At 46.2% G+C, this 27,321-nt stretch overlaps 1 protein-coding gene across 1 annotated transcript in view; it reads left to right on the top strand.

Moving 5' to 3' along the window:
- Positions 1–864: 864 nt before the first annotated feature.
- Positions 865–27,321, top strand: part of ITPR1 (inositol 1,4,5-trisphosphate receptor type 1) — a 170,033-nt gene continuing 143,576 nt past the window's right edge. The window contains exons 1-3 of the mRNA XM_083796088.1: positions 865–1,021; positions 13,386–13,493; positions 17,274–17,344. Coding sequence (XP_083652214.1) covers positions 13,402–13,493; positions 17,274–17,344 — 163 coding nt within the window. The 5' untranslated portion in view covers positions 865–1,021; positions 13,386–13,401. The remainder of the gene's footprint in view (positions 1,022–13,385; positions 13,494–17,273; positions 17,345–27,321) is intronic.

Below are 27,321 nucleotides of genomic sequence, written 5' to 3' on the forward strand. Positions count from 1 at the left end.
CGGTGTATCCTGCCTGCTCGTTCCCATTGCTTGCTTCCCTAGAATTCTTTTTTGCATCTTTTCTGTACTTTCATCAGGAAGGTTTACGCTCCTGTGTTGTCTTAGGAGACTAGATGAAACAATTAAAACGACAGGTTGCTTCTGAACAGCACCCAAGTTCCAGCTTGTGACCCTGAGGGCTCCTGAGGACTTCCTTTGGTGTCATTTATCGACTATGTCTGTGCTGCTAAGTCATTTCTTCACAGGCAGGAAATCTCTTCCACACGGAGTTTAATTATTCTCTTTCCTGGTGCTGAGTGTGCTGTGCTTCAGAATTAAGGCACTGATTTGACTGTTATTAAAATATTATAGAAATGGGAGACCTATCCATAATTGTCTTTCCTTCAAATCCAGCAAGTTCTTTGCACTACTCGATCAGTGGTTTTGGCTGGAGGGCCTTCACTGGCACAACCTCCGCGGCCAGTGGAGAACCGACCCAGCAAAGGTAGTCCATGAGAGAAATTGTTGCTCTGATACTCCGTGTTCCAGAGAGGCTGCCAAAGAAGCAGGAGACAAACGACGTGACTGGGTTACGGACAGCGCTGGGCACCGCTGCCCTGCCCGGTTCCCGAGGAGGGACGGCCCGCAGCAGGGCCGGGGGGGGAACGGCGAGCAGGCGGGGCCCGCAGCCACCCCGGCGGGCCCGGGCAGGACCGCGGGCCGCCCTCGCTCCCGGCCCAGCCCTCAGAGGCGCAGCGGCCCCGCCGCCCGCCCCCCGCCCGCGGGGCACGCCGGGCGCTGTAGTCCCGCGGGCTCCCCGCTCTCCGCCCGCTGCCGGCGTCGGCCGGAGGCCGGGACTACGCTTCCCAGCAGCCCCCCGGGCCGCTATATAGCGCCGGGCGGCGCGCCCCGGCGCGCAGTAACCATGCGGACGGGCCGCTGAGCGGCGGCAGCGGGGCGCAGCCTCCGTCCCAACGGCACCGGGCAGCGCCGCCGGCATGGGGCTGCCGCGCCGCCGCTAGCCCGCCCCAGCCGGAGCCAGGTAGGGCCGGGGGGGGGCTCGGCGAGAGCCGGGGGGGCGGCCCTGGGGGGGCTCCCGGGGCTGAGCGGGGGGCGGCGGGGGGGGGGAGCGCGGCCGCTCCGGGCTCGGGGGTCCCCCGGCGGGCGGCACCTGCTCCACCCGCACCCCCGGAGCCGCCCCGGACCCCAGCTCCGCCCGGGGATCTCCGCGGCCCGGCCGTGTGGGAGGCCCCCTGCACGGCACCCCCTTGCAGGGGGGCGCGGGGCGAAGCCCCCATCCATCCCCCCCGCTCCCTCCGGCCGCTCGGCTGCCAGGCGCTGGGTTGCTCCGTTCTGGGCTTCGTTTGGAAGCCCCCTCCGTCAGCCCGCCCCCTCGGGCAGCGGGCACCCCCGGCTCCCGCTGCTGGGCCGTGGGGGTGGTGGCGGCACGGGGCTGGGGGCTGCACGCAGGCACCCCCCCGGTAGCCGCGGGGCCACAAGGAGCCCCACGGCCCGGCACGGCAGGTGGCACCGAGCCGTGTTGGGCTGCACACGTGCGAGGCGGCAGCCGTGCAGCCAGCGGCCGGTGCGTGCGGACGGCAAAGGAGCCAGCGTGGGGTCTGACAGCAGCCCCAGGGGGTTCAAAGCAGTGCTGTTATGGGGTGCTGTCGGTAAACTCGCTGAATTCGTTACTTTTCACGTGTTCCCCAGGACGTCTTCTGTTCGCCAGTAATGATTTTTTCCTGCTAAAATAGCTCGTTTCACCCCCAGTGACAGCGTTTGCTTAGACGAGTTCCGCTGCCCTCCACCTGCTTGCTTTGCAGAGGTCGTGAAGGCTGCAAGTAGGGAGCAATCCGGCTTCCTCCTGCAGAGGTTCGTAAATTAGGAAGTAAACAAACAGCAAGAGTGACTTCGGTTCGCCTCTGCAACCGTGGGGTGGAGCCTAGCTGTGGGAAATAGCGTATTTTTCAAAGAATTGCTGGTCACGAGCAGCAGGGCTGGAGCGTGGGGAAGGCCCTGGTGGAGGGCGGTGAAGAGGGAGAGGGCTTGGCGGTGCCCTGCTCGGCGGCACTTGTTGGAGCCCTCAGAGCCCTGAGGGACTGACAGGCGGGATGCAGCGGGGTGTCAGCGACAGTTGTGGTTCCTGTTAGAAATGAGAGGTTAATGGGGCCTCATGGCGCTGTCCATCCTCTTGCATCACCCCGACAAATCGGTGTGTGGGTTACACCAGAACCCTGAAGAATTAAGTGCAAGTGACGAAAGGGAACCTGAGGTCCTGGCTCCCCACAAGTGCCATCGCAGTCTAAAGCGAGCCTTGCAGACGGTGTGTGACACCAGGTCTTGGGCTCAGCCTTGCTGTAGAGGTAGTGCTGGATCGATGTCAGGACATGGCAGTGTGGGGAGACGGCCAGTCGCCCGCCAGAGCGGCAGACTTTGGGTGAAACGTGCAAGTAAGATTGTGGCGTTTCCCGCGTCGTACGTGCGTGTGAGAGGAGCAGTAACGGTCTGGTTTCTGCCTCGATACCAGCCGGTGGGGTCCTGAGGCCTGTTCTGGAAGCAGGAGCTCCTTCCAGTGCTGGTGTCTGCTGGTGCCTGGCTGAGATGGGCGATATCGAAGCCAAACTTTTTTCAGCAGGCTCCGAGCAGGACGCAGGTCTGTGGAGCCCTCGCCTCGTGCCGTCCCCGGGACGGAGCAGTGGTGAGCCGGTGCGGCCCCCCCGGGCGGCTTTGTTGGTGTCAGCGCGGGGCCTGCTCCTCGGGGCCGTGCGACGTGACAAGTTACGGAGCATGCCGGGAGCCTGCGGCGGCGTCACGCCATAAACATGAGAGTTGTAGTTGTAGGATTGTGCTGGAAGACGGGAGGAATCTCGGAATCCCGTGGGAGGTGGGATGAGGGTAGTGGCTCGGTAGTAGCTGGTAGACTGGCTGCTCGCTCGCCCGTGGGTGAGTGTGAGGGAAGGCAGCTTCACCAAAGCAGCTTACAGGGACCAGAGGGGCTTAGAGCTGGAAGACGGCGTGCTGGTAGAAAGTTATGTAAATGTAACATTTCTGTCACGATGTGGCTGTGGTATTAATCTGGTTTCATAAAAAGCTTCCTTATGGAATGCTCCAAATTCGTTTCTTCTGCTGCTGAGGTGGCACCTTCGCTGGTAGCTACTGCTTCAGGAGCCTGGAGCCGTTTTTCTGCTTGCTGTTGTGTAGTAGCACCGAAGAGGAGTTAAAAACCTTCGAGCAGTAGCCATGTAGCCCCCTGCACTGCAGCCTGAGCACCCAGTGCTGACTGACCTGTAAAGCAGAAGGCTTGAAAAGCCAGCAGACATCTGCGAGCTGCAAGGCAGATCCTGTCCACGTCCACGGTTACTCAGAATGATTCCTGTGTTCTTCGTCGGGCATCTCCCAGTGGCTGCTGCGGGAGGCAGGGTGCCAAGCAGCTCGAGCTTTGATCCGGCCCGATATTCCTTTCTGACTTCTGTTCCCAGCAGACGCCACAAAAGCACCACCGCCGTTGTTGCCTGGCTCTCCGTCTTGGCACGGAAGCGCTGTAGCTGGGGATGGAGACAGAGCTGGCTTCCAGGGGGCTGCAGCTCCGCGCTGGGCTGGCAGAGGCAGCCACGCAAAGTGTCTGCAGTTCTTGCGTACTCTGTACCTGTTGAGAAACTACTTTTCCAGGTCTTCAGCGCAGTTGGGTTCTGTAGGACCGCGTTCTTTTTTTTTGGGGGGGGGGGGGGGAACTTAAGATAAAATAAACTACAGGAACCATAATTCCAAAGTAGAGTGAGGATGCAAAATTCAGCTCTGGATTCTGAACTCAGAAAAGTTTCATTTTCATAGTTGTGGTTTTGGTTAAGCCTATCAAAACTTGCATCAGAACTCTTTTTTCCCCTTCCTACCAGTGTTTTATTGAGAGTAAGAACTACAGATCTGGGGAAGTTAACCCTCTAGGGAGACAAACGCATTAGAAATGTGCGTGGAAGCATGTGTTATTCTGCTGATTTACAGCTTGCAGTGATGTAACTCCATCCTCATCTGCCAGAATGCTAATGTGAGGAGCGCTGCGGCCAGCTTAGTGCTCCTACCTCCCCGATCGCTCTGCTGAGCAGATTATCAAAGGACGGTAAACAGCTCTGAGAAAACTGAGTGCCAGATGAAAAAAAGAATCGGGATTAGAATGTTAGATAACATTTCTGCTTTTGGAGTAATCTGACACTTTAGTTATAGGGAAGGAGGCCTGGATACTGAATCCAGATGTAACGATGTGTACATAAACAGTTCATTCTCTCCTCGTCCCCACCATGTGCAAGATGTCATAAGACAGTAATCTCGGTGCACATACATGTAAGAAATCTATCTCATCACAGTAAGCCAAAAAAAAAATGGCTACTGCCAAAAGATTGTGGCTTTTTTTTTTTTTAATTTCTGGGAATTGCTTAGTAGCAGTTGAGTATGAAAGTTTTACAAACATTTGTTTTGCACCATGGCAAACCCTCTTCACTTCTTCAGAAATTCAGAAATCTGCCAAGAAGTTCTGAAGAAAAGCTTTAATCGTAACTCTGTGATGTCAAGATGTGTCCTATCTGAATCCCTCCCTGGGACATGTGGGCACAAAGGCAGATGCCTGACTGTTTGCTAATGATGCTTGGTCTGAAGGATTAATTGAAAACTGATTTATCTTATGATTAAAGTAACTCATCAGTCCTTGGCCACTCTTCCATCTGTAAGGGTTAAGTAGATCCTCTTGCTAATGCTCCTCATGCGATAAGGTGGTACAATGGCCTGAGCCTTTCCTGCAGACGGACGACTTGTGCTTGCCTTCTAGAAAATTACTGCGGGGAGCTCAGCGTGTACAAGTCAGCCTGAGAAACGGAGCCTTCACCTGCGAAGGAGCCCAGCCGAAGGGTTTTTTAGATCAGGAGGGCGCAAAGTAGGTCTGCTGGCCACCAGTGGTTCTCCCCACGTGCTGGTCACGTGCTGGCGGTGGCTCCTCCTCGTGGGCTGCTCGTCACGGGCATTTAGGGTTTTCTCTGCAGCCCCGGATGCCTGCTGAGGTATCCGGGAGGGAAGAGCAGTGGGCTCACCCTTGGAAGGGCTGCTGCCACTGGGAGCCGCGGGAAGACTTGCAAGCCTTCAGCAGGAGAGACCTGCCGGCGGGAGAAGAGCATCGATATTCCTGCCTGTGGGGACCCGAAGCTGCCAGCAGCCATCCTGCAGGGCCCAGCCGTGGAGGAGGACTCCGGTGCCGCCATGGAGGCCAGGGAGCCCCCGCCCAGGTGCGGTATTGGCAAAGGAGGAAACGGGAAGCGTAGCACGTGGAAGGGCGAAAGTGTTGGGCAGGCAGGGTTACAGGGAGATGAACGGACACAGGCGGATGAAGGCTCGTGGGGCAGGCAGGCAGAAGGAAAATCCCTGGGCGCGTTTGGGGCGTATTGCATTTGCTAGAAAGTTCGCGCCTTGTGAGGAAAGGAGCGGGGCTGAGGAGTTAGCCCCTTCTGTGGCCAAGTCTTGTGGCTACATGGCCATGTGAAACGAAGGGGGGCTGTTCTGTACGCCCTTCTGCCCTGGCCAAACTAGGAGATACTATAAACCAAGCTTGCTCTCTTCCTCATGACACTGGCTGCCCTGGTTCTTTTGGCACGTCCCAAGTCTCTCCTTCTAATAGAAATATTCTGGAAAAGGCTGTGCGCGCTTGTAGGGCCTCCTCCAGAGGCTGACGTCTAAGCTGCTTTCTCTCTTCAGGGTTAGAGGCAGTAAGTATGAACTTCAGTAAGTATCAACTTCAGTAAGCGCTGCCTACTTTTAATGGAATTAAAAAGATGCTGTCAGGTCATATTTGGTTTGAAACTTCAGGAATGATTTGCTTCCCTGACAGCACGTCTCTGATAGATGTTCTTTTTTCAGCTTTCGGCAGGTGCTTGTCAATAGGATCTGTCAGCTGCGTTTCTTACATCAGCCTGATGGCTGCTGTATGAGATACCCCTGTCACAGCGTAACTTCTGCCTGGCGCGTTGTTACGGGTGCTTGACGTGAATTTTCTGAGTACAGCAGGGCTCTTAGCCCGCCTGGTTGCACTGCACAACCAAAAAAGAGGTGCTCTTTCTGAGAAGGGATGCCACGTACATTTGCTTACTTGTGTGGAGGATTTTTGTAGGTTTAAGGTAGCAAGAGGAGTTACTTCATCTGTTTCTACTTTTTTTTTAAGCTGAGTTTCCTTGCACCTATTAAATAGTAATTTCTGAGTAACTTTGTCATTAGTATGGTAACTAAATAAATTCTTCATCTGTGCAGTGGCAAATAGTGTGAATAGAACATAATTAACTTGGCCGTCATCTTGCTGAATGAATTCACTTGTCTCTTCCAACTTTCTTCAAGAATAGGGGGAAACGTATGCTTGATTAGATGTGCAGAGAGACCGAGTTTCCTCCAGGGAGAAGAGAGGCGGAGTGGGCTGGTGGATGGGGATTTGGGAGACCTGGATTCAAATCTAGGCGCTGAGGCTGACCCGCTGCGTGTCCTTGGGAAAGTCACAGCGCGGAGCTGCTTCCTCCTCCCCGCCTCTCACATCCCCCCCGACTGTTCAGACTGCGTGCTGTAGAAAAACCTGCTGCATTACCAGCGGTGGGAGGAAAGTCATTTCTCTGAGAAGGTGCATTTCTCCTCTTTAATCTAACGGTTCATCGGAGGAAAATCTGCCTGCAGATAGCAGGCTGCTGGACATGAAAGGTTGCAGTTAAATGGAAAACAAGATCATGTGGTAGATAAAACACACCATGCTGATTTTTTTTTTCAAGTGTGTTATCTCTAAAATGTAGCTACATGCGCATAAAAGTAACGGTGCAGAGCCCTGTCGAAACCGAACGCGATTCCTGAGCGGTTCCCCCCAAAAGCGTGCGAGGGCGAGCAGCGCGAGGATGCCGACGCTCGAGGCGGTGTGGCAGGACGTACCCTCTGCCGTTGTCGTGCTCCACGAGCCAAACAGCCTCGGCGTTTAGGAAATGCAGAACTTCTCTCTGCTGTTCACATAGCACTCAGCTGAGGAGTTGAATGCTCCTGGGCTGCTCTGCGCGGTGCAGGGCACCTGTCCCAGCCGCCAGGCGCCTGCCGCCTGCGCTCCGCTGCCCCAAATCCCTGGGATTTGTCTTCCCGTGGCGGTGTGCGCGTGCACAAATTGCTCCTTTTAGGTTTGCTCAGTCAGAAGCTTTGAAAATGGCAGTGCTTCATCCTGCAGCCCCAGAAGAGCGATTATTCACTAGATGATCTTTTAAATGGGGCACTTCCTCCTTGCTTGGGCTGTTTTAATGGAATTCATATGAATCTTTCTCACAGCCCTCAGGGAAGAAACCTTCTTTCTTTTTTATTGAAATAAGGATGGAAAACATCACTTTTTTTTTTCAGTTTTCATGAAGATAGCTGCACCTGTAAAAACAGATACCAGATGCTGGGGGAGGGCGGACTGTCCGAAACACATGGAAATCATTAGAAAAGTGTTCACTGAGAGGTACGCTGGATCAAGACTAAAGGGCCAAATTTTTGATCACATCTTGTTGTAAAATTTTGATTTACAGATTTGATTTACAGAAGTACGTGACTAAGTTTCGTGAGTTAGGGTGCATTTTAAAGAGGATAGCCTGCTTGGCCTAATTCAGAAATATTATGGACCCAGTTCTATTCAGTTCAAACAGTTTGACGTAGGTGGTCTTCTGGGTTCCTTGTTGGTGAAGTCTTCCAGTATGGTTACTGGTATCTGCTAATTTATGGATGCTTCTTCATAAGCACAGCAATAGCTTATGCCATTAAGCAGCCCTTTGTTTGCTTTTTGTTGTCTCTATTCTTAAAAATCTGATCTCTTTTCTGTTAAAAACCAAACCAGAATTAATCTTTTGCTGCGAAGCTTCCTGTCTGCAGGAACAAAGTCTAAGCAGTTAAGCACAGTTTGAGATTCGATTCTTGCCTAAACAATCTAAATAGTGAAAAAGACTTGGATAAAGTGCTGCCCCAGTTTCTGGAACGGTACATATAAAATATAAAATTGACGGTCTCTATTTAATTGAGCAATAAACCACAGTGAAAATATGATAATAGAGAACTGAGTACATCGTGGGACTACAGGGCACAGCAAGGAGCTGTCTTGCTCTAAATAAACATTGTTAGAATGATCTTAATCTTTTTAAGTTATTCGTCTCCCAGTTGCTGGAAATCAAGCCATCAGTGATAAGACTTATTTGGTCTCATTTATTTTAGAAATAGGATTTGCAGTCATAGGTTAAAGTATTAAAATCCCACACAAAGCAGACACGTAGGACAAGATATCAGCAAAATAGCTTCAAATTCTTTGAAAAGCCTTTCAGTGTTAAATTGCTTGAGATGAGGAATAGCATATTGCAAAAATCTGGTTACAAACAGTTCCCGTAAGGAGGAACTTCAAAAGGGGGCCTTGACTCTGTTATTCAAGGAAAGCAAACTTTCAGCGTTGCTCTGAAGCCTGTTTTTTCTAACTGAGCATCAAGATCTAGATGAGTGATGGGAGGAATTAGTGTGATATGTTTACCAAGCAGTTGCATTTCCTATTCTGTGATCTTCAAAAAGCAGATGTCTCATTAAGGTATGTGATATTTAACAGTCAGTTTGATTTCTAAGCATTTTCACTGTTAATTCTGCTTTAACTACCGTTACAAAATGTGTTTTCATGCGAAAATGGGTTGAAGCCTCTGAGGTGAATTTTAGTGACTATCAAACTTTTACTGGCTTGCTCAAGGTCCTGAGGCTAAGCACATGATCTGCTTGTGCCCTGAAATGTGGTTGAGTCCTTACAATCTTCCTGAAAGCCAGTGGGGACGTTATAGTGAGGGAGGGTTGGGACAGGAATGCAAGGTGCTTGTGGAGAAGGGCTTTGTAGGAACCCTTTCCAAGAGCTTGTTTTCCATTTCAGATTGGCTCTCCTCATGAGCTTTTGCTGTTGGCAGTGCAGCTTGTTTTGAGGCTATGCACAAGATAATCTATAAGAAAACGATCAGAAATGAACCTGTAATTATTGCAGTCCTGTTCAGTCAGAAGAGCAGACTTGAGGTCTTGTGATGCAGATTTGTGTGCACCGAGGCAGCACAGAGCAGTAGGGGAAAGGCAAGCGCTAAAACTCCTGAGGGAACGGACAGTTTGCTTTGCTTTAATTCGCTGCCTGGATTTAGCTATGCATTTTCAGATCCAGGCCCATACAGCAAAGCTACAGATAGGCAAAATGACTTCTAGAGAAGTGCTTCACAGTTCTCATGAAATTCATCAGGTTTCCATAGTTATTATTTGGGTTATTTCCTTAAACAGAGACTTTATTTTCCTGTGCACATAAACTGTATATAAAGCACATTTAAAGATGTGTTAACATTTATATAGATAATATACATGATGAAGTAATCACCAACATAATCAAAAGAATTCAAGCTGTCAAGGCTTAAAAAAACATCATAGGAAGTGTTAATCTTTCAGGTCTTTTCTATGCGTATGGATAAATACAGTCAGCTTCTCCATGTAACGGTTTACGCTTAGTTCATGTTTCCTTTCTCATCTTAAAAATCGGTAAGTTTGTCTTTGTCAAAATTTGTTCTTTTCCCACTTAGCTGAAGAATCATTGTTTCTTTTAAGAACGCATGTTGCTGCTGTCAACGTTGCTGCCCCTGAGGTAAACCCCAAGTACTTGTTTGGAGAACCCTGACTGTGCTTGTGTGCTAGTATTGCCGCGCTGCTATTGTTTCCTTATCTTCAGTTTTTTTTCAAGTACTTCTACCTGGAAAGGATTTTGTTTCCCCCAGCGTTGAAGAGGGAGAGTACCACCGCTCCAGCACGGCCGTGGTACAGCAGGAACATGGTGGGTTTCCTGCAGAGCTCCTCTCGTGAGGATGCGAGAACAGCGTCACAGCTCGGGCTGTGCGCTGCGACGACTGCACGCCTTCCGTCAGGTCCTCCCCGTCCTCTCCTTCAGTAGTAATCAATTGCTCTTGGCACAGGCATATCTAAAATAAATAAATTGCAGAGTAATGGCCGTATTTATCTACTGAGCACAATTGTTTTTTGAGCAGAGAGATGATGCTTTTAGCTGTGCAAGCCAGCTACTGATTGTGTGCGTAAGAGTCCTCCTTCCCTGGGCGTCCAGGGGATTTCTGGTGGCCATCTCGTGCGTTCAGCTGCCATGACAGCACCCCTTCCTGGACAAGGAAACCTGCGGGACAATTTGGGTCCTGGTGCCCAGGAGGGAGCCTGCTTTCCCTCGTGTATGAGGAGACCTGCAGGACGATTTGGGTCTGGGTGCGCAGGAGGGAACCTGCTCTCAAGTCCATGAGGCCCACCTGTGCTGTGGGCATGGGATAAATGTGCCAGGGTTGGCAGGTCAAGGCTAATGGTTGGACTTCATGATCTCAGAGGTCTTTTCCAACCTAAATAATTCTCTGGTTATCTTCTGTGATCTTCAGTGGCTCAGCTTTCCTAGTCAAATGAGGGAAGTAATCCGTGGTAGCTGATCATTTGAAGGGTTTAATGCAAAGAGTTGGTTAATCAGCAGACAAATTGTGTTAGGTGTCCCAAGCCTTTTGTGAGGAGATGAGGAAAGCCGCTGTGAACTAAGCAAGAGTGGTTTAGAAATTATTCTCTTCACTCGTAAACCTTCTGAGTTGTGAGGCCTGTTGGGCTGTCGAGTCCCTCGCTCCATCTGCGTGGGCAGCATGTTCCTGAGCACGGGCCAACCTCAGGAACGGTGTCTTTAAAGCCAAATGTCAAGTGGACTGGCTTCGGGTATTTGGTTATTAAAGTATGTGATAGACACAGACAGTGTTTGTCGTGTCCTTTTGGAGCATGGGCAAGCGTTAGGACAGACCTCCTGGCAGCCGGATACTGACCGTTGCTGACCATGATATGACTGGAAATGTCAATAAATTGCAGAACTGCTTATTTTAGATGTTAAGCTATCATCATGCACAATACATTGTATGTCTGGAGCTTCCTAGGTAAAGAAAATAATGTTAAAAGGGGCTACATTGTGGAAAGTGATTTGTATGATGTAGAAATTGGATTGCCCATCCTTAGGCCTGGTCTTGATCAGTGGCCTGGGATATCAGTCTTTTTGCCAAGAAAAAAAATCTTCTTCTTCTGTAACAGAAGTCAATAATTTTGACCTCCACATTCTCTTGGGAACAGCTGTGGTGAACATCTGCCTCTTCTAAAGGCAAATGATGTAGTCCAGTAAAGTAGTTCCCCATAAAAGGGATACTGTATGTGTAATTGTAGAATGGGAGAGTTTAGGATCAGAAATACCTTGTGCGTGTAGTAATACCTCAGTGCTCTGCAGCCCCGAAATTCCAAAGCACCAAAAATGAGTGCCAGAGTAGACTTGGTCTCCACCAGAAGTATCTACGTTCCTTCTGGATTTAGTTGCTCGTTGCTTTGGGCTGTATGAATTTAAGGCATTTTTAACTTGGAGGGCCTGAAAACTTCATACGTAAAGTTTGTCGTTAACCTCCAAGTCAGGAAATGAGGAGAGCTGTATTTCTGGTGATGCTAATTCAGTCCCTCTGCATATTTCTATGTGTTTTCTAGCATATATCTTAAAATAGGTAGTGCTGTTTTTCTGTCCCCTTACCAAGAGGGAAAAGAAACAGACTATGTAAGGTACGCAGTGGCTGAAGGACTTGGCGCTAAGCAAGCGACCTGAAGCCATGTTCCTTGCTCCTGTGGGCACACAGATAGGGTTCCGGAGGAACTGAGACTTCTCCCCCTGCATATGAATGCGGCCTGCTATCTTCTGCTTTTTTTTTTTCTGAACTTGATTTTAATTGTGCAAGTGACACAGTGACATGCAGGCATGAGAACGTCTGTAATGGGCTTTGACTTAGTAATCGCTGTGTGATGACTGCCACCAGTACTCGGGGGCAGGGAGGGGAGGGAGCTGTTTGCAGCTTTACAGGAGAGCAGCTTGGCCTTGGCTTTTGCTCACGCTGTGATACCTGCAGGGTGTTACCAACATTAACTTTTAAATCTCCAAGAATCTGACCTTGCTGATCTCCAGCCTTGCTTAATAAACTCGATCCTTACATTTTTGGTAAACAAGATAATGTTCAATGAAAGGGAAGATCTGTCCCACGTACAATGTCAGGGCTGTGTGCTATAATGAACATAATTTCCTGCTGCTTAATTCTCCCAGTGAAAGACCATTTAAAGTTGATTTTGGTGTGTCGTGCTAGATGTCAGGGTGAAAATGTTTTCAATTATTTTCCCCTAAATGCAAGATTCTGATCCTGGGCAAGGCTGCCTTTCAGAGCGTGTCACCAGCCTGCGGGAAGGAGCAGCTTGGAGCAGCCACGTTACTGCCTGCTGTTTGAAACCTCCTGCACAGAAAGCTATTCCAGCGTTTTGAAGTTGGTGATCAAAAACCACGGCTTAGGAGGATCTCCAAGAAACCAGTAAATGGCTTTTAGAAAGACATCTTTGAAAATCTGTTTGGTTGGGATTCTTTTTATCAGGGCTCCTGTTGTTTGTCTCTTTCTTTGTTGCTGTGACAGATAGAAACTTGCTTGTCTATATTTGTTTAAATGACAGGTACGTCTTGTATCAGTCAGTCCAGGATTTGGGGCTTTAAAGAAAATAAAGGTAGCTCTTAATACTGTAGAAGCTGACAGCACTAAGTGGCTGTCCCTTCTGTGTTACATTTAGGCTTTTTTTTTTTTAAACGGGATTGAAGTATTCCTCATTTCACAGGGATTTGGCTTCTTGATGCGTCATTTAAAGAATCCGTCTCTGAAAAATCTTAATCCTTACCTTTTTACATGCAAAATCTGTTGTCAGGCATCTTCAGTGGGTCTTCACGTAATGCCAGCTTTGAGACAGCAGCTCGGAGCGGGTGGCTCACCCCGGCGCTCACGTAGCTGATGGAAGCTATTCCGAGTCGTGTCGGTATTCTACATGTCGATTCCTGGGGGAGCTGTTTCCGCACACCAGGGGACCTTTAAATGTGCTCATACCTACCTTTGATTTTGGCAGAAGTGTTTAGGCAGAGAAAAGTGTTGTACTTTAGATGGTACAAATAATGCGCCTTAATTTAAGGCATTCCTCTTCCCTCCTCCCCTCTCAGATGGGATGAAGGAGGCCAGCACGCCTGGTATGAGATTCTGGGAACATCTGTGGGGATGAATATGGCTCCAGTGAAACAATCCTGCACTGAGCAGGATGCCAGGAGCTTGTTGTTTTTCCTTAGTTTGTTTTTCTAAGCAAGCATTTTGCCATGCCGTGTTTCCCTCGATACCTGAAATTGCAGGGCAAGAACTCGTTGAGTTTTGCAAACAAACACGAAGGGTGCTGTTGTTGTAACCTCCAGTAGCTTGCATGGAGAAATCCTTCTGCCTAATAAATAATGTTTTGCTTTATTTTTCTAGGGGCACTAAGCCGGAGATGACTGACAAGATGTCGAGCTTCCTTCATATTGGAGATATTTGTTCTCTCTATGCAGAGGGCTCAACAAATGGATTTATTAGCACTTTGGGGTAAGGACAGCTGTTCTCTTGTACCGAAACATCCGGAAGAAGGGCTGCCAGAGCTCAATTAGCTATCTCGAGCCTGACTCCCAGGAAATACTGGGTAAAACAAAGTAGCTTTCTGTACAGATCTGGCCCTAAATTTAAAAATGGCCTGAAATTAATATGGCAAGTTAGATTTTGGGGAAGATGGAGAGTGTATCGATGAATGTGCTGTGGTTTTAATGTAGTTGGTGGGGAGGAAGAAGCAGCTTGCCGCGGTCAAGCTGTGGGGAGAGGGAATGAATACAAGAAAATGATTTTCATGTTGTCTGTCCCGTGTCCATCCGTGTGTCCTGTCCTGTTCTCTCCTGCCCACCCCGCCCCTAGCCAGGAATGAATAGGCCTCAGTGCAATCTGCTGATTGGGGAAAAAAAAAAAGGTAGCGATGTAAGTAGGTGGTTTAAAAAAAAAAAAAAAAGAACTTGAGCCAAACCATTCATAAACCACCAACTTACCACTGTGGCTAGTTCTGTCTTGTCTTGCAGTATTTGAGGTTTCTCATACAAACAAAATTGTACTTCTTCAGTCAAAGGAGAACACTTTGAATCTGCAGCTTGCCAATGGCCAGCACCGCCAGAGCTGCAGTGGGAGCCGTGCCCTGCCAGCTCCTGTCCCTGGCGTGCTGCCTCGCAGAGCTGCTTTGTGTTTCCTTCTGCAACCACATCAGGCTAGGTGCTCTGTAGGAGAGAACCTCTCAGGCAGTAAGAAGTGAATGCCACTCTGTTAAACAAAAAGTAGCCCTTCACTTAGGACGAGGAAGACTTTGCAGAGAAAGCACAGAACTGAAATGCAGCCCTGACAGAAGGGACAGGGTATGTTTTATTCTGCTCAACTGCTGCTTAGGAGAAATCTCTCAGAACATCAGAAGCTGGCAGTGGAGCCACGTACTGAGTTTGAAGACCTTCCAGGGGGCTGGATGAGAAGCTAAAAGAGCACATCTGCCACCTCGTTTCAAAGCAGTGGGAAATTAGGGGGAGGGAAATAGTGTGGCATATTGCTCTGGTACTTCAATACTGAATGAATAGCAAAGAAGCAACCAGGAAGCTTGATGATGTGGTGAGTGGGCATACACACAACGTGCTCTTTCTCATTTCCAGTAGCCGTAAGGGCCTCAGGGTGGGTACAGTGACAGCAAATTTTTTGATGCCTACTGTCCAGATGCATCTGATAAATGGATCTCCCAAGCAGGGTACAAAGACAGCATCCTGGTAAGTCTTTCAGCAGGAAACAGTGGGCTGAAATCTCATCAGTGACTCCAAACTAACTTGTAGGTTTAGTCCTCTAGCTATTAGGAATCTGGAAAATAAGGGGGCAGAGAGGAAGCAGACACTGAAGATGCACCATGATCTATTATAGGAAAGAGAAGAAAATATGGGATGCTGCCAGAAAGGAAAGAAGGTATGATAAAAGCAAGGGATGTAGTAAGTAGGGTTGGTTGAATAGTATTTGGCAAATGTATTTGACAAATTTCCCAAAGGTACTCGTCAAATATGACATGCACACTCTGCAGTATTCGATCAGCTGTGTTGTAACTGGCCAAATACTATCTGCTGAAAACTGGCAAAACAAACTGAGCGGTACGATACATTTGGCTTTTTTTTTTATTCCTAGTATTGAAGCAAGTTTGGCAGTAGATAATTCCAGAACAAATAGAAAGTTATGTTATGTTTAATCCCATGCGGTGCATGATGAACATTATGCAGTGGCTGTGGCTTTTGATGGCATTGCTGAGCAGATATTTTTCACCATGGGTAGTCCTTTCAGACATTGCAGGCCCTAAGCACATCTATTTTTTTTAGGCTTGATGAGATGTTCTGATGGCAGGTCTAAATATCCCTTAGTATTAAAGGCATCCTTGTTGATTTGATTTGCAGTGTTTTAAGGTAACTGTATTATATAATGGCCGCACATCTTCTGAGCCTAATTTAAGCCAGAAATCCCAATTGCTATGTGAAACATGAAATGCATTATCATCTTAATAAGCCTTCGTAATCAAATTAGCTTTGTCCCATATTTAATTTAGTCTTTGTCCTGGAGAAAATTAAAGAAGCAAAGGAAAGATTTGGTGTAATTGTACTCTATACCATGTGGAGTTCTGACAGTCTTATGTCATAACAATGTGTAATGACTTGTTCATGTGGTTAATGAAGGTTGAGAAACAGATACCACTATATATTCTAATGTCATTTTAGCCAAGTAACTCTCTTTGAAGAGTGTTCCTATTTAATATTTGTATGACATGACTGTTGCTTAATTGTGACTTTGCTCTTGCTGTTTCCCAAACTCAGTGCTGTCATCACTGTGATTACTGGTGTACTATATGGCCTCCTTCGGGCTTTGCACCCTGTAAAATTATTTTCTTAGTAATTTGGGAAGTTCCTCTTACTTTCTATTTAATATCAGGATAAGAGAGAGCATTTGTACTGAGGTTAACTGTGTGGGGGATTATCAGAATAACCCATTTGGCTTTTAATAATTTTGGCCATTTGTTTGCTAGAAGCAGGTGTTACAGTGAGATCAGGTATTACTAGTATTATTCTTGTTGGAGCACATACATGTTTGTTTAATACTGAACAGGGAGAAAATCCATGGGGAAAAAGTAACGTACTGTGAATGTTTGCATTTGCAAATTTTAGATGCATAGAACTGTTGATCCACTTAGTCTCTCTGATCTCTTAATTTTTATGCACTTCATAATTTTCCATAATTGTTGTCTCAAGATGCTCCCTGCATGTAACCAGCCTCTGCAAGGAACAACTCTCATATTCTAGGTTTCAATCTCTTTCTCAAGTTGATTCTGCATGAGAATGGACATCTCTACCCTTTAAGACCTTGGAGTTTTACTTTCTACTTTCGTGTAGAAAGCCTCTTTGACAGATTGGTTTTAAGGGGCCAAACTGTATAATTTTAAGATCAATTCAGAACCTGCAAGATATTTGGTTACAGTTGCATTTTTTGCTATTTAGAAATAGCGTTTGGTAAAAGAGCAATTCCCTGTAGGTACAAAGCATGCTAAGGGCAGAGCAGTGGTGACAAGTGCATCTTAAATGCTTTATTTATTCTGTGGGCTTTGAGTTCACCCACAGGGTCTTTTGCCAATGTGTATTCACAGGAGAAGCTCTGTGCCGGCATTTCCTATTGAAATCTCTTGGGTTCACTATCCAATTCACGTCCTTTCTGGTAAAACAGGAGGAGGTTAGTTTGCTCTCATGGCTTTGCTTGTGTTGACGACTGGTAAGCAGGAGGGTGTGTTTGTGCCTTCCTGTCTTGTGGGAATCAGTTTGCATTGTGGCAGTTGATGCTTCTGCCTTTTTTGATACTTGAAGGGGTCATAGGATTGGTGTCCAATTTATGCAGTCGTCATATTTTCCTGTTCTCTGTCCTTTACTATGAACACAATTGCAACATTATTTAAATCTGTCCAAGAGGCAATAATTGTTTTAAGGCTGTCTCTCACCTAACTAGAATATGGGCTGTTCTGTCTGCACCTCAAGGAGGGGACATAAAGAAGATGCAGCATACAGGAGCAGTGACTTATTTATTGTCCCACCTATCCAGGAGCATAGCTCTGGGCAACAGTAAAAATTAGCTGCATGCTTCTTAGAAAGATTTGGCATTTGGGGAATGTCTTTTGCTGAAGTGGCCACTCAGATAAAATATTGCAAATAAAACACTTAGGTTTTGCTAACGAGGATATAAGCAGCTGCAAAGGAAAAGAATCTCACTTTATTTCTTGTTTCTTTGCAGCCTTGTGGATGATCGGTGTGTTGTACAGCCAGAAGCAGGTGATCTTAACAACCCACCCAAAAAGTTCAGAGGTAAGTTTACGAGACAGCTTTTTACCCTTCTGGGTGGAAGAAGCCCTTTATTTTGTGTAAACTACTTTTGAGCACCTCACTTTCTACAGAATATTTTAGTGGCATCCTTCTTCCACAAAGGCCGACTCACGAGGAAAGAAAAAGTACGTATGTATGAACATCTGTGAATTGTGCTGTGGGACTTAAAGGAAGGCTTTGTGAAGGGCAGTTGCAAACTGAGGCTGGCTTTCAGATATGTCCAACCAGGATGTCCCTGCAAGTCTCATTTCTTTTTCTCCGAGCGTGTTTTGGTTACTATCCATACGCGCCATTTAGTTACCCAGTACCAAACCTGTTTCTGAGAAGAGGAAAACGGAAAGGAGCAAATGTTTGTTGCAACTGTTGTTGTTCAATCTCATCCATTGTTAGCTAAGCTTGAGTTTGCCTTCTTTATCCCAGGAAACTTACGCTTAGTGTAAGAAATTAACGGCTCCTTCTTTGTGGAGTTTGGCTAGGTCTGATTAAGAAAAAAATTAAGGAGGCAGAGAAGCGCTAATTAATTGGGATATTGCTTGGAAAAATCTTGGTTTCTTTCTTTCACCCCTTGGTCGTGTCTTTTACCCAAAGGATAGCTCAGCCCAAATATTCTTAAAATTTGGTATACCTTTTATTGCTGTTCTCAGATGTGGCAGTTACTAATTATCTCTTTGCTGGATGAATCTTGTTTCTTTGGTTATGCTTCGGTTTTCTCAGGGGCCTAGAATTGCCATAATTCTACTCAAATTTGGCTAGATTGCCCTTGAAAATTGTGTATCTTCTGTGCTGCTGTTTTTGTTTGCATTTGTTTGGGTTTTGTTTCTGTGGTTGTTTTGGTTTGGTGTTTTTCCCATGACATGAGGATGTCTCCTGTAATTAAACTTTTAAAAATGTTACCGAAGTCTGTGAGTTCTTAGTGTTTTTTCCCCATTTTACTGGAAAACTGATAGCTGGTGATTTGGATATTGAACAGCAACCTGGAAAAGCTTTTAGAATTGACTGTTAAGCTCTCCAGAACAAGAACGATGGTATTACCTATCAGTGCTCTAGTTCAAGTAATTCTTGACAGTAAAGTCAAACAAAGGAATAAACCTGGATTTGACTGAGACTACTGGGTATAGAAGAGATTGGGGGTGGAGGTGGAGGAGAAAGAGGCAGGGAAAAAAGGAGAGAGAAACAATTATTTCTAGCACAGTTTAGGAACTGCAAGTACTAAGAAACATTTGCCTGACATGAAACATTGTGGTTGGACATTATAAAAGTTCTCATATTAGTTAAAATTTATACATGGAGAAAGAATGGTATGAACATTTTCCAACCTTTGCAGTTACTTCACTAAAGCTTTCATGAGGAAGTTTATGCTTAACGGTAAATGGCAGCAAAAGTCATAAAAGTTTAGCAGGCACGTCAGTTGTTTATACGCATGCTTTTTAACTGTGGTCTAAGATAAAATGCTTTCCACAATAGATAGTCAGAAGAAACAATAATGAAATCTATCTCACCATCTTCAACACAAATAGAAAATATTCCTTTTTTAATGAAGCAAAGGCGCCCCGATACTTGCCTGGGGTGTTGCCCAGGAAGTCCCTGGCAATGTCGGGAACTACAGCCATGTCTCTTCAATCGTGGGGTTTTAATGGCACCTTCCAAAAATACCCTCCTTGCGAGTGGAACACAGAGTCTTCCCTAAGGTGTATTTATCCAAACAACGTCGTTTACTTCTGGGTTACAAAGCAACAGTGGGCATCTGGTGAATGTAATTCACTACTCCCAATATTTAGTTCTGTCATACTTGAGACTTCGTTTTAATTGCTCTGGGCAGTGCCACAGGTAGAGCAGACCGTAGCACAAGGTCTGGTTTTACCGCAGCAGCGTGTGGAAATGTTATAGCAGCCAATGAATTTTGTAAGCGGTGTCCATGCTTGCTCAGTGATTTCTCACAGTCCACGCTAGCCATCGCAGCTGATGGGGAGTGGTAGTGGAGCTGCTCTGACTGCAGTTTGAGGAGTGTGCGCTTGGTTTGAATTCAGATCGGTGCGAAATGCTGACGCGTAACTGCGAAGTAACTTCTGAAGATCTTATTAAAGCGGGACCAAAATTAATCAGATGTCAGTGACTTACACTGTAGCTTTGAAAAGACACAGTACTGGAAAAATGCCTCCATGCTCTAACCTGGTTTATATCTATGTGAGAATTCTCTTTCAAATGAACTGTGCGTTAAGCTGTCCAGATGCAGGTCGGTCACATCCAAAGTCACCTTCTGCGGGGAACCCTGATAGTGGCTTCATGGCCCCTCCAGAGGGTCTCACTTCAGGTAGTATTTTTAAAAAATAATGCTAAACTTCTCTGAACAGATCTTGGGCAGATGTAAAACTGTTGTAAATATGATCGTCATGCGTCATGTGGTAAGGGATATTTAGAAGCGAGATTTTCTGCTTCGAGATGCATGCATCACTCTTAGAAAATTCAGTGTGAAACTAAAGTGTGTCTATCCAGCAGAAGAATGAATCCATCCTGCCTTTTCGTAGCCATGGATGTTTCAGGTTTTAAAAAGTCTTGTTGCCTAGGCTACACTTAATCAGTTGCATCTCATGCCAGCAGCAGGGCCCTGGGCTACTGCCTGGTGGTTTTTCTTTTCTTCCTACTTCAGGCCCTAGAAATGCAGCAGAGCTGCTGTGCACAGAGTGGTGATATATGTGCACCAGCCTTCCACCTGAAGAGCCTGTACCAAAGGCAAGGCAGTTGACAGTAACACTTCGGGAGCGTACGCTGTCGCTGAGCTCTGATAACCTGCCTGCAGTGCGCAGACAGTCCCGGCCTGGGGAGCCTCTTCCTAAAAGCAAGCACTTTGCTGCTGAAACGGGTTGGTTTATGTTAGTAAGTCACTCCTTTAAAAAAATGTTAGCTTCAAGTTGTCCCAAAGAAAACTTGGTGAGGGAAGCTTGGTTTGTGCCTGGATAAGCTGAATTGAACAGGAGGATTTGCAGCAGCACAACTGGAGTCGGAGATGGGAGCGATAGAGCAGTCTCTACCACTTTCAGTCTGCTCGGAGGAAAGCATACAGAGGTATTTTAAGGACACGAAGGCTTGTTTTGTTGATAAAGTTGTGGAAAAAATAGTCTGACATTAATCTGGTCGTGCTGGAGCACTGAAAGGGAAGAAATGCAAGAGGGGGCTGAGAGGAAGGTGGGATAGAGTTCAGGTAAGATTTGGGGTGCAGAGTAGAAGTACAAATAAAAAAAAATGAAAGCAAAAAGAAACAGAGGTCATGATAGATGGAAAGAACTGAAGTGCCAGAGCTTGAAGGTAGTAGAAGTAGGTCTGTAGAACTCCAAAGAAAGTTATTAGTCCAGCCCACTCAAATCACAACGATCGCTTGCCGGTAGTTATTTCACATGTTAAATGCTGTAGTGCCTTTAGGTCTTTAAAATGTTAGTATAAACACTTGAAGGTGTCGAGGCTGTTTTTTTTTCCTCTTCCTTTTTCCCCATTCCCACCAGAAGTAAATAGCACACAAAGTTAGTGGTTTGAGGTTGGACGGTAAATTATGGCCTGAGATTTCAGTGGATTTTTGTTCTGTCTTTCTGGACCACTTGAAATAATGGTGTGGTTTGTTCTGGTTTTGTTTTTTTCTAAGTAGTGTTTCTCTGGCCCTTCATATTTTCAGCTCCAACTAATTCAGAAACCCTCTAAAACTGCTGTGCAAAACATTAAGACTTCAGAGTTACATTCATTTAGGTGTTTCTTTTTAAAAATGTTAATATGAAAATTCTTGGGAAAGTATTTTGCTTGTCCGAATATACTGTGTACAGATGAGATTCCTGGAAAAAATCCTGGTTGGGGAAGTCTCTAAAAAAAGAAAGTGTGACAGTTCCTTGGTTGTCTGAACTGCTTTGAATAAAAATAAAGACATTTTATGTATTTTATAAAGCTGGAATCTGATAGCTGCCTGTGAGTATGACTGTGCATCTGGGTAGCGACTCTAAGAGAACATCCTTTTGATATGCACGGGTTTATGTGGCAAGTGCAAAGTACAGCTGGCCCTTTGGTGAGGCCAAAAGCACCGCTCTAGTTCATTAGAAAAGAGGCAGACTTGAATGCCGGGAGACGCTTGCTGCTTTCTTTGCAAACTGAAGAAGTCAGACCTAGCAATAGTGGCGAAGCTGAGGCAGAGCCCAGGGCTGGTACTCTGCTTTAGCTGCAGGAGCTGTGCTCTGTGTTAACTTGGGTGCGCTTTGCAGAGGTTTTATTTGTGCCCGTGCTGCAGCGGAACGTAGCGGCGTGCTAAGCCAAGTGTGTTTGCTCAATGCTAGACGCTCGTACTACACCGAAACAGCCTGTCTGACAGCCGGCTCAGGAAATTCCTTACAGCTCTTTATTTGGGATGCAGATTCGTCTGCCAGGGATCCAGAAGCTGCAGCAATAGCTGCCTGAAAGGCAGGGAGACGGGGCGCTTACTGGGTTAATCTGTCCGGCAGCTCCCTCCTCCCAGAGCACTGTTTTAGTAGTTGCTGGGCAACACTCTTTTTTTTGGCAAGATGTTCAAGGAACGAACCCGTATCTCTTAGACTTAAAATACCCTCATGGCGAAGCAGGAGATGAGTAGTTCGCATTCTGTTTGTTCTTTTGATCCTAATCCGTACTGTATGCTCCTCCTGCGTGTTGCTGTCAGGAAGCGTTGGGTTGTGCTCATCTGGCATTGTTAGGGCTGGCGCTGAGGGGCTGAGCCTTTGAACTGCAGCTTCGTCTTCAGCAGGAGAAATGACCTGAGGCTGGGCACTGCAGAGAAGCTTTAATACATATAAACACACCGATGCTTTTTGATAGATTTCTCTTGTATTCTTGCTGTGCCCAGCATTGATCAAAATCAGTACTCCGTAATAAATACCCAGATCCCTCTGCCTGTTAGTGATGGAAAAATCTTTGCAGCATATAAATCTACACTTTTTTGGTAGTAAGGTAGTTCAGTGCCATCCCCTGCACTCATCAAGAATAACTTTTTGCACTACAGGCCTTTAGCTATCGAGTGTTCAGCTTCAGATAAGCGTGCAGCCTAAAATCCTGTTGCTCTCCATATACCTTTGCATACTTCTCCAAATCTACTCTGAAGGCAATTATATCGTCTCGGATTGCTTTTTAAACTTTGATGTGAAATAGTCTGAACTGGATGACTTTCTGCATGTATTAGATGAGTTAGCGTGGGTGTTGTGCAGAGGGTGGAGGGCATGTTCCAGGAGTGACGGTGATGAAAGGAGGGGTGTTGGGCCTGGGCTGCGTGGCCAAGCTTTGGCTCCTTTTTCTCTTACACGGGACTTACAATGCTGGTGAAATATTTGGGTATATTAATTATGCAGATGCCTAGACTACTTTAAGAAACAACTGATGTCTAAATATGGCCTTTTCACTCTGATAACAGCACATGAACAGATAAAATTGCAGCATTCCTTTTTCATTCAAGGCAGGATGTTTGAGAGTGCCTGAATGCTAAGCTGAAAGCTAAGCTCAGCATGGTGGACTTGGAGAGAAATAAATAGGCTGCAATGTATTTGTGACTTCTCAGTTCTGTGATGTCGAAGTCACACGGAAACACACTTGCTGAATATCAAAACTACAAAGTGGGGCAACAGTAGTAAGCACCTACTTGTTTAACTCCTGTTTTTGCAGTGGGGCAAATGCCATAGAAAGAATTGATGATGCTTAGCCCTTGTTCATAAAGGGCACTATTGTGATTGAGTGGAAAATCAAAAGAAACTTCACTGTTAGCATGGTGGAAGAGAAAAATGAGAAATCATTGAAGTCTAAGGTTTTGCCTGTAATTTCTTTATTTAAAACTAAAGCATTGGTTATTCCCTGTGGGTAGGATCTCTGCCTTGCAGAAGTATGATATAGTTAAGTATCCGAAGTACGTTTTCACTGCCTTGATGAGGAATCCTTTAGTATGAGTCTTAAGCATTTATATAACTGTACTAGAAAACTGCCAACTGCCAGTGTGCATTTGAATTCGATGCCCTTTATATGATCAAGAATTCCTGAGCAGTCTCTAAAAAGTGAAGCTTTAGCCCACTGCATCCTACAGACAAGCAGATGTTACAGGCAATTGTCACGGTGGCATTTAGATCTTTCAAAAAACTAAAGTCAGAAGTGTTGTATTTTCATACAAACGTGCTTTATATCTGCAGAGGCTTGGAAAATTCTGCGAAAGGAATCCTAATCAAGAGTTGATGCACCACTTGCATGAACACACCCAAGCTTCCTTCCTCTCTTCCCAGGCGAGGTGGCAGGCAACGTGCAGCGCTCTCTCTCCTTGCCCAGGGAGACTTCAGCGTGATATCACGAACACCTCTTTTCCAAACAGTTTCAACCTCAGATTTTGTCTTCACCAGTCTCATCTGGGATACTTACTTATATGGTCTGCTCTGTTAGCAGGCAGAGAGAGAAGAAAGTGGAGCTTTTTCTTTACGAGCACAGCTAGAGAATAGATGTTATGAGCTAGCTTGTGTAGCTGTTGTGTCCTGTGATTGATTTAAATGTGCAGCAGTAGCTTGCTTTGCTTTGAGAGTAGGGATTGGGTGCAGGAATCAAAGGGCAGCTGTGTTTGTTTGTTTGTGCAGGAAGGTAAGTATTGTCACGCAGGGGGAATCGGCAGGCTGTTCCCACTTAATTTGCCACGTGTATCACAGTGCTGTTCCTCATCGACCTATTAAGCAAGACAAGTTTGTATCCCCTTTGGGGGCTACTGTGCTGAAACAGCAGCGCATCCTAAAGACATTCCACCCCCATGCTGTTAAGTGCTTTGCTGAAACCATGAATAAATGATTGGCTAAATAATTACTGCTTTAAAAAAGATGGTTTAGCAGGGTTTTGCTGCATCCTAACGATGGGGTACCGAGACCATAGTGGAGGAAAGGCCCACGTGGATTACAAGAGTCTTTTTAACTTGGAAGAAAAAAAAAGTTGTAGATACTGAACACGGAGAGGAGACAGGTCTGCTTGGGATCCAAGGCACAGAGCGTGAAGATTGGCTGGGTTAAGTTTGCATGCTGGGCTGTACGTAGAGTGCTGTGCTCAAACAGCTGTCCGCCAACTTCGGGGTTTCGAGTGCTTTCATCTTGGATGCTTTGCATCTAGATGAAGGCAGAGCAAAGCCCCTTTGAAATATAAAGTGGCCGTTAATATGCATCACTGGAACAGTGCACGAAAAACACAATCTGTTGGTTCAGGTACTACAAAAGAAGAGGGGGAATCTTGTTGAAGACCCAGTGTGAAGTTTTATGATCTGTGTGCTTCACTTGCCCATCTAAAAATGTGGGCAGCAATCTCTCCTGATGAGGCATACTGTGCAGGAAGATGGGGAAATGGGCTGAGGTAGTGACCGTGTACTGAAAATGAAGAAATAAGCCAAGTTCTGGTTTAAATGTTCAGCTTTTTTTCTCAACATCTTTCACAAGTCTGAGCTTTTTCCCCTGTGGAAAGTTCAGGGTATTTCAGGTAGGATCAAGGGAGGGATTGCCAAAAAGCAGTGCTTAGCTATTAAGTAGAACACTCCTGTTAATAAACCTAGCCCCAACCTTGTAGACAAAGGAATACTGTGGCTTTGTTGCCATAGTTTCAGTGCAAAATCTGACCTTAGCTACAATAACATTCGGTTAGAAAGAACTAGCTAATCAGTTTTCTAAAATTAGTGTGTTCCCTAGTACATAAGCCAGTATGAACAGGATATTTAATGAAATATTATACTTAGTCACAAGAGCCCAAGGGAGTGAAATGCCTTGATGAATCGTGGGGGTGGGGTGACATTGGTACATATCTTTTAATATAGCAAAGTTATTAAAATTTGTGGCTTGCTTAAAATTTAGGGTAGCTCAACTGTTGTGCTCTTCTGTGTGCTCAGTATACCCTGCTCTGCTCCTTTTAAAAGCTTTTAGTCTGCTCTGTAAGCTGGGAAGACTGGTCTGGCGGTGGCTCTCAGCAGTACTGGTAGTACATAAGCTGCTGCCAGAGGACCCTGATAAACTGCAGAGACACTGCCGTGCTTGTCGTTAGTAGAGCCCGAGCGCTTTGCACATGAAGGAGTCTCCTTCGTATAGAAGGATGCAAATACTGAAGCAGACGGATAAAGTCATCAGCATGAAGTTTGTGGAGAGCACTGTGTATGTGGTGGGAGAGAAGCAGTCTCCTCGGAATTACGTACTGGACATCTCCAGACAGCTTTTCACCGCTTGTGTAGAGTGTTGAGAAATGTAAGGGGGGGAGAGAGACAGAGGCTGGATGTAAGGTCTGGTATGTAAAATACTGTCATCAGTTCATAACGCTTTATTCGAGAGAGCTTTTATTTGAGGCTCACTGACCTAACCTTGAGGGAGATTTTATTAGGCACTGGTAACAGAGTAAAAGATAGCTTCTTCACAGTACGGGAAGTATGATGAATTACCAGGCTTTCTTATATGCCAGTTGGTTATTTGGGTATAACTACATGACAACTGTGCAAACGGGGAGGTGGAGCAGACACTAGGCGAGCTGTCCCGTATTCGCTTGTTTGAAATGTAAGTTCTCATTCAGCCTGCTCACCCTTTCTGCCTGGTTGAGCTGTATTGCATACATAGCTTTGCGGAGCCACCACCATGTTGGATCCTTCTCGCTGTAGGTCTTGAATGGCAGCTTGCAGTTAAGGAAACCGAACTGCCTTCTCTGCCAGCCCAGCGGATGGGGTCATGGTAGTGAAACGCAGCTCTGCTGCTGTCCTTGGCAGCCCTGAGAACAGAGCCCGGGCCATCCAGCTCTCCGCCTCGACTTGCCGGCTGTATCGTGCTGCGATGGGCAGCGTTCCCTCACAGTTCGGTGCTTGAGAGATACCAGTTACACAGGAAGACGATCTAGATGAGGAGGTTCCTCTGAGTGATGCTTACTGTTTGGTATTAGCTTTTGTTATTTCTCTGTCAGCCAGAATAAATTATTGGTGGCCACCTTTTGTGATAGTGCCTTCAGTTAAGGTTAAAAGTGGCCATAATTAGCCAAAGATTTGCATAGCAAATTCCCTGAGTCGGAACCTTGGGACTTCACTGGATGTGCAGAAGCACAAAACTTCAATGACACCTGCACTGGAGTTTGCTTCAGAAAAATGTTTTTCGTCTTGCGTGCACTGACACTTGCATAGAAGAGCTGTCACGTAGTTCCTCTTGGCCCTCGTGGTTTTGCTTCTGTGACACGTAGAACTGAGAAGTCTGCGCTAGGCAAGCTCTCACGAAATCCTCTTACCTTGCTGTGAAAGTCAAAGCGTTTAGGTTGTCATGCCTCCTGTGAGCGTTTCAAATGCTAGAATAGCCATTACAGATTGACTGACACTAAATGTAGCGTTCTTTGAAAATCGTACTGTAATGAACAACTTATTATACAGTCAAGTAAGAGATATTTATGTTAGGACTAACACTTCCTTCGTACCTCATTTGTGAAAATAATTGGTGCCGAGTTCTCCTGTTGGCAATTATCATCTGTTTTGATTACACAGTATACGGAAGTTCAGTGAAAACATAACTCCTTGCTTTTGAGTTGAGGAATCTTTCCATAGCTTTCAGTCAGATTTTTAGAACAAGAAATCACCTCCAAGCTTCACTGACAGCAGAGAAACGGTGACACTGCGAGAAAATGCTGCTACAGGATTCTCTCCCAGCTTCCCTGAAAGAAATTATTTCTGGTTCAGATTTTATTAAGGGTACAAAAAGCTTTGTTATGCAAAAGCAATCTGGTAGTACTTAGACCTTGCGTTCAGTGAATGTTGGCCCATCTATTTGTTGAGGTTAAAAATCATACAAGTGAAAAAATAAGCACAGAGCTTGCAGGCATGAGGAAGTGAGAACTGGATGAGGGAGCAGCCGTCCTGAAAAGGAAAAAATCCTAGCTGTATCTACAAAAATCCGTCCCTCCTCCCCCGCGGAGCCGCACATGATCTCCAGCCAGCACCAGTT

Source organism: Anser anser (genome assembly GCF_964211835.1).
Source record: "Anser anser genome assembly, chromosome: 12".
NCBI lineage: Eukaryota > Metazoa > Chordata > Aves > Anseriformes > Anatidae > Anser > Anser anser.